This window comes from Aethina tumida, chromosome 1 (assembly GCF_024364675.1).
Source record: "Aethina tumida isolate Nest 87 chromosome 1, icAetTumi1.1, whole genome shotgun sequence".
Classification (NCBI taxonomy): Eukaryota; Metazoa; Arthropoda; class Insecta; order Coleoptera; family Nitidulidae; genus Aethina; species Aethina tumida.
In genome coordinates this window covers 61,870,533-61,881,452 of record NC_065435.1, presented here as the reverse complement: position 1 = coordinate 61,881,452, position 10,920 = coordinate 61,870,533, and the positions used below count along the sequence as shown (strand labels likewise).

Sequence of the window (10,920 nt, the reverse complement as noted above, 5' to 3'; positions counted from 1 at the left end):
TATTATGTAGATATCACACTGTATGTTTTGGCGCCTTCTTTGATATGCATAATAATATGCAACCAAATTTACAGTCTATTTAATTACACATTTACTATTCCATAGTAAATTATTAAATTTATCATCCACTTAATCATATACTACATTAAAAAATATAAAATATATCAAGAATTCTCTAATAAGTAATTTATATATAACTTCTGTTGGCAGCACTGATAACTAATTCCCATTAAAAAAGACCTAGACAAAAAGCTACAGACAACCGAAAAGCTGTCATGTCGAAATTGTTTCTTTTTTAAAAGCTGTAGAAATATATTATTTCATGTAATGGACGATTTCGAGTGGAACGTTGTTCATGAAGGACAATTACTGGACGCGATGGTAGGACATAAACCAGTCGGTAAGTTTTGTCTACACCGGCTCAAAACAAAACAATCATAACCTCAATTTTTTAGGTGTAAATAAATACTTCCAAATGGCCTTTATAGTTGATAAATTTACCGACACCATAAACAAAGACATAAACCCCCAAAAGATATGGTCCCACCTCGAGACTATGTACAATTTAGAAGCTTTAGACGAGAGTGAATCAATCCCATTTCCCAACACCGAAAAGGACTTTGTGTTGCCTGAATCTGACTTTGGTAACTTACTTACCAAAAAAGATGAAGATAAGACTAGCAAAACACAGCCACAAAAAGGTAGAGAAACCCCCAAAAACATGAAGGAAATTAAGAAAGAGGATAAAGCCACTCCAATTAAAAAAGAAGCACAACGTAGGGACAGTAAAGATAGCAAAGACAGCAAAACACCAGTGGCCAAAAAGGAGGTCAAGAAAGAACCAGAGAAAACAAAACCTGCTGTAAAAGGTAGAAATTCAGTGTCCACACCAAAAGATGATGCAAAATCAGGTAAAAATAAATCAGATGAGACTCCCAAACAAACAAAACGGCCTACACGAGGTAGTTTGAAACCAAATGATGACTCAGGATCAAGTGGTAAGTCTAGTCCAATCACAGTTACTCCAACAGTTAAACGGAGACGCATATAGGATTCAGATAATTTTTGTGAGGCATTGTTTTAAGTATTATATGTTGACTACTAAATTTTTGTATTGTATACTTTTGTAAAAAATTGAATTCGTTACTTAGTTCAGTCCCTTCCTTATAAAATTTGTTGATTAAGTAAGGAATTTGTGCCGTTTCAGTTTAAAAATAAGTCTTCTGAATTCACTTTTTTACTAAGTTGTATATATGAAACATGAAATGTATTAATACAAATAGGGAACAATGTACAAAGATATTGTTACGAATATGTATGTAATGTTTAAGTGCCCCTTAGTAGATTTAAATCTCTGAAACTTGTAAATTATATATATAAATTATATAATTGTAAGGATACTTAAAAAGTTTTTTTTATTGTATGTCGAGAGATGTAAATGACTGAAATATCATTTGTATAAATATGGATATTGGTGTGTCACCAATAAATGTTGTTTTTGTGTTACGGACAGATCTTGATTTTTATTTGTGTTAACCAAAGAATTTTATATAAAAATGTTGTCTTTAATAAAGATAATATATATATTTTTCTGTTTTGATTGCATATATATCCTTTAAGAGTAATCACTATTAATTAAAAATTGTGATGAGTAAATGATATTTAAATAAATTTTTTCAATCTGCACTTCCATCTTTATAAATGGAAATTAGAGTAGTATGTAAATTTCTTAGGTATATATGAATAACGCAACTATTGTAAAAACAAAACATCCGATACTTGTTCAAATTTACTATTTTTATCAAACAGTATAAATTTTACAATAATTAACCGGGTATGTACCACTAATCACTGTGATTCTCTCTTATCTCTTATGGACATATAACAATTTTAATAGTTATATACTGTTTATAATTAATAATAGGAATAAAAAATCATCGCCATGAAAGTCGTTTTTGCTTTATTTAATACTTTAAAGAATTATATTATTTAGATCTTTCAGTAATCATACCTCACTGAATGTTTACTACAAATTTGTGAATATATATAATTCTTTGAAATACAGAAATACACATCTTCAAAAATCAAATTCAGTTTTGAAGCAAAATTCTGGTAAAGCCCACAATATGTTGCAGAATATTCAATAATATATATGAGCAAAATATTCATTTAAAAGTATATTGAAAGATAATAAATAAAAATACTGTTTGGTGTCCAGTTGTAAGCGTGGTAAAATAAAATTTTAAAATTATACTAGAAGTACTAATAGTAATTAGTACTTAGAATTATTACTGTAACTATTGTGAATTTTGTGACAAAAAGAAAAATATAACAAGCGGGCTTTGTTCCCAGAAAACTGATACTTGGAGTGGGGCAAAAGTCTAGAAACAGATGTTTTTCAAATTTAGAGTAAATATATTTGATTCACTACTACTGTGAACCCCCCCATTTGCCTATTTTTCGAGGACATATAGTCAAATTAAGATGATTTTTATACTTAAAATTATAAAATACATACCTTTTTTTTACTTTCTTATATTAATGTTTTAAAATTCTTGAGAAAGCTAATAAATAATTTGGAATGCTGCTGATTATACATCATAGGATATTTTTATATTATTTACTACTTATTTCCTAGTTTTTATGACCCAAGTTTTCGTTTCATTTACAAATAATAATGCATTTTTCAAATGTATAAAATGAGATAAGTATCTTTTTTCCTTTTTAGAATATATTAATTACTATATTAAAATTGCTTGTGACAAAAAGAAAGATAATCATTTGAATAAATGTTTAGTACATGTTTACTGTGTCCTTTTCTCAGTAAATTTATGTTAATAATTAACATAAACTTTGTAATAGTAGATCATTTGTAAAAAAATAGTGCACTACATAATTTACACGATATATTTTCATTTACAATAAATAATACAAAAAGGCACTTCGAGAAGTATAAAAAATATATATTCTTATAAAAAATTGGTGTAAAATTCCTAGAAAAGTTTGGTTACATAAATAAATTACATACAAAAAAATTGATGGATTATCATACACATCACAACTTCGTTTCGTGTCTGAAGGGTCGCCTCACCTGCCTCAAAATGACCGGTGGAGGATTACAGTCCGACTCGTCGTCCGCCGAGTCCACATCGCCGTCACTACTGTTTGTAGACGCGACCGTTTGAATATGCCTACCAGTCCTAGGCCTCCTATAATATTTGAACTCCCTGGGCAACGTGTAAGATCTGGGTAGGGAGACCTGACTTTCCAGATCGGAGTTTGCGTGCGAGCCGGGCAACTCCACCGGCTCTGGTTCAGGAACTATGTAGTCGCAATACAAATACCGGGGCGTCAGGAGGAGCTCGGGCGTACGACTTCTGGGCGCCCTTGGCGGTGGTCTTCTGTTGAGATTCACTCCGTAACTTGCTAGGTTGTTTAATGAAGCAAGACTGAGAAGCTGAGGTTCTACGTGTCGTTTAGTGCGAGGTATGGGTTGTCTATCGTCGAAATCGGCACCTTCGGGACCCACAAGCTTCCCCTGCTTGATTTCTTCCTCAATTATCTTCAGTTCTGCCAGTTGCTTTTGTTTTTTCTCTTGCAATTTTTGATGGATGTTGACCCGCGAACCCACACTGCTGCCCTCGTTCTCACTGGAAGACGGCAAGGGCCGTCTCCAGAATGGCACGGCCACAGGACCCAGCCCCGGTGGCGGAACGAAACTAGTCGGTTTCTTTTTCTTACGGTACAAGGCGGCCGCTGAAGGACTACTAAATCTACAGTTAAATACACCAGGAGGTACAGATGGTTTTTCCAGCAATCGTTTCACGTGAAAATATTTATAATACAGCAACATGAAGACGATTCCGGCTATAAATAAAGTTACAGTTAAAATAGGCACAAGTTCCCAATGGAGAGGTCTCACTGGCCACACGGCCGCCAGCCACGCACCAACCAACAAACAGTTCTCCAGCAGCATAATCACATAGAATATTGCCATTGTCCGCCCGTGCGGTTTCTCTTGCAGATTGATGTAGGCAAGAATATAAATAGCCGCCATTAGCGCACATACGCCCAATTTCTTCCCCCTTTGTCCATGAAATGGACTTTTTGGTGAAAGCAACCACAAGAACATACAGGCCCAATGCAGTGCCAGCACTAGGAAAATCCAAGAATGATAACTGGCAGCATAGGCTGACAGGGCAAGAGCTCTGGCAGTAACAGTTCCAGCCCTCCAAAGTAACTGTGAAACTACCCCCAACCATGTCAGTACCAGTCTATCCACACTTTGTACATGTTTACTAAAAGAAGCCAGAGCCCAACATACAGAAAACAGTGAAAGGGCTGCTGAAACTGTCACAAGATCAGTTGGTGGTCCCGGAGTGCTTCCTGGTAACAAGCTCAGCTGAAGTAATAACATTGGTGCTGCTTGCAAGAACCCATGGACCAATCTTAATATACACAAATCTCTGACTTCACGCTTAACACTAGATAACTGGACAGGTACTAGAAGACGGGCGTATCTCCACAACACACCCAACTGCAGAACATGGAGGGCTACTACAATCACACGAGGCCAACCACTGGGTTTCTTCTGCAGATACCATCGAGCCGAGAGCAACTGTGTGACTAGTGTTGTTAATACAATGGCTGTAAGACATTGCGCGAACTGTATCTTCAGTCCCCGCTCGTAAAGGGCATAGACAACCAGGACATCGAAGACCAAATCACAGAAATAGGCAGCCAGTGAGACTACATTGAACAGTAAGTCACATAGTGGCAAGAATTCGGTCATGTCTCCTGCAGGATCATTTCATGCTGAAAACAAGGGGAGAATCAGCGAATTCCATCAGAAAAATGTGAATTATTACTCACTTGCCCTCCAATAATTGTCAGGGCGATTGCCCGCATTCCTAACCTCCTTTCATTTTTAGTTCACCAGATTTCGCCCATGAAATTCCGCGATGGTGGATGCCTTAAATTGCGCACTGTTCATCTCCAACAGTGTACTTGATTGCCATTTAATTCACGGTCGACAGTTGAGGCGCGAACAGCCGAAATAGCGAAGTTTTCAGGAAACAATTTCAAAGGTAACACAGTGGCACAAGTTATTTGACGTTGCCGAGTGTCGCAGGTGCGCAACCACGGAATGCACGTAAACAAACCAAGACCTCTTAGATTACCGAATTCCATTCGCGTTCGTGATCTAGGAGGCTGCAGATTAGGCTAGCTTTACATTACTCGCTGTCTATCTCTCTCTCTTTTTGTTTGTCGACAAGACGATGTCGAATGTTAGAGCACTGATAATTTTCAAACAATTTTTATTAAAATCATTTACAAAATTTTAGGTGTAAGCTGTCATTACATAAAATATAAATTTGAAAACGTACAACAAAATTACTAAAACATCAATTATTTAAAATATTTTATGTTGGATTTTGTCATGATATTAATACAGAAAAAGTAAACAGGATTCTAAATAAAAGGAAATACAAAAGATGATTAGAGTTATGTTAGTAAGAAAATTGTGAGTGTCTTTGAAAATGCTCCAGTAACCACCAAAAACTATATGTAGATAACAGAAAAGCTTTGCAAATCAAAAATTATTTTTTGTAAAAACAAACATGATACGTACAGTAATGGCCACAATTATAGTAACTTATAATAAATATAGGCTGTATTACTTAAATTAGATGCCATTACTTATAATGTTCATTGTGTCTTCTGAATCTGTTGTGTCTTCTATGCAACTGGTCAGCCTAATTTTAGTCTCAAAAATTGCGCACTTTTTTATTTTTCAGTTAACAAAATTATAACTTTTTACTTTATGGTCTTTTATTGCTTTCTGTGAATTTAAATCGAATATTTTATCTAATGGACTTTTGCTTATTATAATTAGTTAATCATTTGAATAATTCGAATGTCAAAATACAATTCAATCTTATCATCAACTGAAATTAAAATCAATCTGGAGGCTTTGCTGAAATTAGTGGCTCAGATGAGAAAGATGAGACAGTTCCTCATTTATGAAAATGATTTTATTGGCATAATGTTAATATTAAAAAATATATTTTTCATGTTTTTATTCTATAAAATATACTACAATATAACTTAATATGTAAACTAAGATAGCAATGTACATATTGTACAATGAATTAAACAATCAACAGGTTTCTAGAGGCATTTTTAAAGGTGCCTCTTCGCGCCAATTCGTTTTTAAATAAATATTGAATATTTGTATTTGGTTCCAACATTCACTCATGGTTAGGCTATTGTTTCAATGATAGGGAAGCTGAGGCGTGCCTCTATCCAATGACATAACGAACATTGCCGATTTTTCAGTTTTAAAAAGTACTTGATCGTGTATGAGTTTGGTGGATTCAGTTGTGGAAAAGATTTTAATACTGCATCTTTTTATTACGATTTGGCGTCAACCAGTAATAACAAGAAAGAATTTATTAACATCAGGAATGCCACTGACGTCGTGAATTTTTTATTAAATAAATGTGTTTCCAGTTTAAATTACTAACAAAATGTTTGTTATTAAAGAATTAAACCGTCCAATTCCTAATTTGAATACTTTAATAGATTCACTAATGAAAATTACAGTAATGAATAAGTTATAAGTTGTTTTTTTTTCTATATATAATGTGCCACATCAGATTCAATCCTCGAGCAACTCCAAGTCATTGCTAATAACAACTTAACCTAATTTAACCAATTTAACTAAACATTTAAGCATTTGATATGGTCACCACCAGAGCTAGGAGGCCCATATGTATTCAAGGTGTAAACAACGTAGTCGACAATTTTAGTGTAAACTTACCTTAACACATTTACTTTCTGAAATAAAATTTTTATTAAACACAATTTTATATTAATATTTTTTCACATCATAGTCGAAATGTGCATGTAATTTAAGTTTAATATAATAAATCTATAAATAATGAGAAAAATGCAATTTTATATTTTTAAATATTTGTTCAGATTTTTTCTAGTAAAGCATGTTATTTTGTACAACCATTATTTTATGATGCATTTTTAAAAGTATAATTCTCCATTTTGTATGATACTCCTCATTTCTACATTGATTGATCATTTTTCTGTGGAATGTTGATTTTCAACTGCTCTAAACTATTTTATGGTGTCTACTGTGACTACAAGAATGCGATGTAAGAAAATAGAAAAATGGAAAGATAAATTCATCTTATTTAATATATTTTACTATTAATAGCAGTTCTCACAATTTATGCTAGTTTTTATTTTAAATCGATTAATTAAAACACGTTGTTTTGAACAGTTGTTGAGAAAAATGCATACAAAGTCGTGTCCACATTCACTGGAATCTCAACTGAAACTGTTTCATTCAAAACATACACAAAACGCGGCACTGATGGATTTAAAATCGTTGTTGAAAAGTAAAGTAAAACCAGGTGACTACGATTAGTTTTTGTTTAAATCCAACGTATTACCAACCACTTTTATTTTAGTGTCACGAGAAGAATTAATTCAAACCGAAGATGAATACTTTAAAATGTACCTTGAAGAATGGGGAAAAAAACAGGAGCCATGCGACGGCATTCCAAAATTCTTTAACAAACTACCAAAAGAACACGAAACTCTAAGAAGAAAACTTCGTGATGAAAGTCGATCTAATCAATTAAGTCGAAAAAATCACGAGTCAGTACATGATAGTGAACTTCGAGATCTGTGGGTTCTTTTGGAGGAACACCAGTCATTGCCAGATGAATTGATAACATATTCGGATTTTCAAAAGGTCTCAGCGTTACTAGGTCCCAAAGTCAAGCGTTACTTCACACCCAGTGTCTTCGCCCGGTTGCAACAAGGAGACCCCCAGGGCCGAATATCCAGTATGTCAATATTTAATTATATTATGAAAAAACATTGGTTGCAACAAACAAGAGTAGGTTTTTCTGTATATGATGTAACAGGGCAGGGGTATTTGAGTGAGTCTGATTTAGGAAACTACATAACAGAGTTGTTACCCACTTTACCTCAATTGGAAGGCTTGGAAAAATCATTTCACAGTTTTTATGTGTGTACTGCTGTCAGAAAGTTTTTCTTTTTTTTGGATGTACTGGGGTCAGGCAGAATACGGATTTTGGATATACTTGCGTCTTCATTTTTAGATGACTTGCTGGATTTAAGGCTGGAAGAATTGAGTAAAGAATTACAAGAACAAAACTGGTTCAGTGCCCCATCAGCTCTTCGAATATATGGACACTATCTAAATTTGGATCGAGATCACAATGGAATGTTAAGTAAATCAGAACTTGCAGGCTATGGTACTGGTTCATTAACACAACCATTTTTGGATAGGGTGTTCCAAACTTGCCTTACATATGGAGGAGAAATGGATTACAAGACTTATTTAGATTTAGTACTTGCTTTAGAAAATAGATCTGAGCCACAAGCACTAGCTTTCCTGTTCAGAATTTTGGATATTAAGGGATGTGGCTATTTAGATGCCTTTACATTGCACTTTTTCTTCAGAGCAATCCAAGACCAACTAAAGGCTCATGGTGCTGAACCTGTTTCATTTGAAGATGTGAAAGATGAGCTGTTTGATATGGTGAAGCCTGAACATCCAGATAGGATTACTTTGAGTGATTTGCAAAACTGTGGACAGGGTGAAACTTTTGTCAGTATATTAATTGAATTCCATGGTTTTTGGAATCATGAAAATAGAGAGGCAGTCTCATCAGAACCTTCACAAGATTAAAATCACGTCGATGCACTATGTATGTTATACAGCAAAAAGTCTGGTCATTCCCTGAAACCATATAATTTAATGAATATTCACTTGTTTGATTAACATTATTTATAACATTATTTCAGTAAATGATTCTTTAATTTACATTGAACACTGTAAACGGTAATTCGAGTTATTGTTACCCTATTCAGTGTACTGTAATTTAACTATTTGGTGAAACCTTTTAAAGTGTTTAATATTAAACATCTTAAAACGTTTCACCAAATGGTAAAAAAACAGTATATCAAACAGTGTAAGGGATGTATACTCGCTTTATCGTTTACAGCGTTTGTCGGAAATTAAACAGTTATTCCCTGAAATGATGTACAATTTCAATCAAACTGTAAACATTCTTTAAATTATAGTGTTTACATGATTGTATACAAGGAATTACTAACATTTCTGCCGAATAACAAGTTACACCGATTTCCTATGTGATATTTACACATTTTAAATAAAAAAAAAAATAAATATTTTTCGTTTATTTATTGGCTGAGAAATGCAAAAATTTGTTTTTTAATTTCTGTAATTTTTTTTATTTTTTTATAAGATGAAGATATCGTTTATTTCAAATTACTTTAGGATTTAGATCAAATTCAACAATTGCTTATTTAAGAATTTTGTTGATTTTATATTAGGAAACAATAAGATAATTACGAACAATGTTTTTATTTTAATTTTTTCTTTATAAAATATTTTTTATGCGAGTGCATAATTTGATTTCTTTGCTTTAAACTGTTCAACAGTCATGTAAAAACCTTGTTTTGTCGAATGTTCGTAATTCATATATTTTTTTAATCCAACATTTGGAAAATTGCTTCCTTTTGTAGTGATCGAAACCAATGTGCTACAATTTGACAGGTAAGTCGGTACACGAAATATTTAAATATCCTATAAAAAGACGAAATCCTTTCTTATTTACTGGGTAATTAAAAAGTGATTAATTGATTCACTATTTTAGTTATTTAGTTCTGGAAATGGTGTAGTACCATTACAGAAAATTATTAGTAACTTGGACCATTTTATATATACATATAACACAAGAGATGTAATAGAATTATTTACCAACGATAATTTCAACTAAATGTGAAATTTTGCTATAGATCACACTCAATAGACCACAGAACAGTGGACACGAATAGTTTTTAACGAGTCCAAACTTTATTAATAATAAATGATGACTCTCTATATTAAAACTGCACAAAAAGTTTGTTTATAGGTACAGTGAAACTTAATGGCGGTTCAATTATGTTATGGGAATGCTTCAGTTCTTCTGCCGTAGGTCCCCTTAGGCTGATTTATGTTTATTAGAATATGTTACCATATATTGAAGAAATGATTCTCTAAAGAAATGCGTTTCAACATGAAAACGATCCCAAACACAAATCCAAAATTGTGATGGATTCGTTAAAAGATCAAAGTGTTACTATTATATTGAATAACACAGATTTTATCATTAAAATCCTTTTGAAAATAAAAGTTTGCTATATTTATGTCCAGCTCAATTCGGAAAAATATTTTATAGAGAAAGAATATAGTAGTTTTTATAATACTATATACAACAATAATAAATTAATATTATTTAACAGTTTACTTTAAATAATATGACTAAAATATTTAACATTTTAAAAAAGCTATAATAAGGATCACTTCAGTGCACACACATTGTGCATTTATTTTGTTTTGATTTAGATACAAAATAAATAACTCTGAAAAAAATAATGTGTAATTATTTTAAACAAAATATAAAATGTGTGTTTCCTAATTAAGGGCCACAACTAGTGTGGAATTTTGAAAAATGATTTTTTTTTTCATAATTCGGTAGCCTGTACATACTAAAATATCAAATGAAAATGTCATAAAAATAGCCGCTCAACAGATAAACATTTACTACGGGGCCTACTAGTTTTATTGTTCGGGTTGTAATGATTGATCGTATTCATGGATATTATTGCATTATTTAGTTAGTTTCGGGTTTTTAAGCAATTGGCAATTTAGTGATGATTGATTATAATTGAAAATGCATTTAAATTAAATGGACTGTGATGTGCCTTTGGGTATCGGAACAAATGGAGTTAAGCCAACAAGCTGCCTTAAATGAGGGACGATCATCTCGAAGAAGAGCTACAACAGCTCAGCATCCGCTTGGA

At 32.7% G+C, this 10,920-nt stretch overlaps 3 protein-coding genes across 4 annotated transcripts; 2 read left to right on the top strand and 1 right to left on the bottom strand.

Moving 5' to 3' along the window:
- Nucleotides 1-229: 229 nt before the first annotated feature.
- LOC109597587 (MRG/MORF4L-binding protein) lies at nucleotides 230-1,596 on the top strand. The gene is made up of 2 exons (XM_020013327.2): nucleotides 230-400; nucleotides 456-1,596. Exons 1-2 carry the CDS (start codon nucleotides 328-330, stop codon nucleotides 1,049-1,051), a joined length of 669 nt encoding a protein of 222 aa, XP_019868886.1. The 5' UTR covers nucleotides 230-327; the 3' UTR covers nucleotides 1,052-1,596.
- A 1,293-nt stretch (nucleotides 1,597-2,889) lies between these two features.
- Nucleotides 2,890-5,208, bottom strand: LOC109597374 (XK-related protein 7-like). The gene is made up of 2 exons (XM_020013043.2): nucleotides 4,873-5,208; nucleotides 2,890-4,815 (listed from the first exon to the last, which is right to left on the bottom strand). Exon 2 carries the CDS (start codon nucleotides 4,790-4,792, stop codon nucleotides 3,056-3,058), a length of 1,737 nt encoding a protein of 578 aa, XP_019868602.1. The 5' UTR covers nucleotides 4,793-4,815; nucleotides 4,873-5,208; the 3' UTR covers nucleotides 2,890-3,055.
- Nucleotides 5,209-7,294: 2,086 nt separating this feature from the next.
- LOC109597466 (serine/threonine-protein phosphatase 2A regulatory subunit B'' subunit gamma-like) lies at nucleotides 7,295-9,241 on the top strand. Of its 2 annotated transcripts, XM_049966119.1 has the most exons (3): nucleotides 7,295-7,430; nucleotides 7,488-7,868; nucleotides 8,148-9,241. In XM_049966119.1, exons 1-3 carry the CDS (start codon nucleotides 7,310-7,312, stop codon nucleotides 8,738-8,740), a joined length of 1,095 nt encoding a protein of 364 aa, XP_049822076.1. In that variant the 5' UTR covers nucleotides 7,295-7,309; the 3' UTR covers nucleotides 8,741-9,241. The 2 variants fall into 2 exon arrangements, with proteins under 2 accessions (XP_049822076.1, XP_019868715.2); XM_020013156.2 differs by having other exon boundaries at nucleotides 7,488-9,241.
- Nucleotides 9,242-10,920: the final 1,679 nt, after the last annotated feature.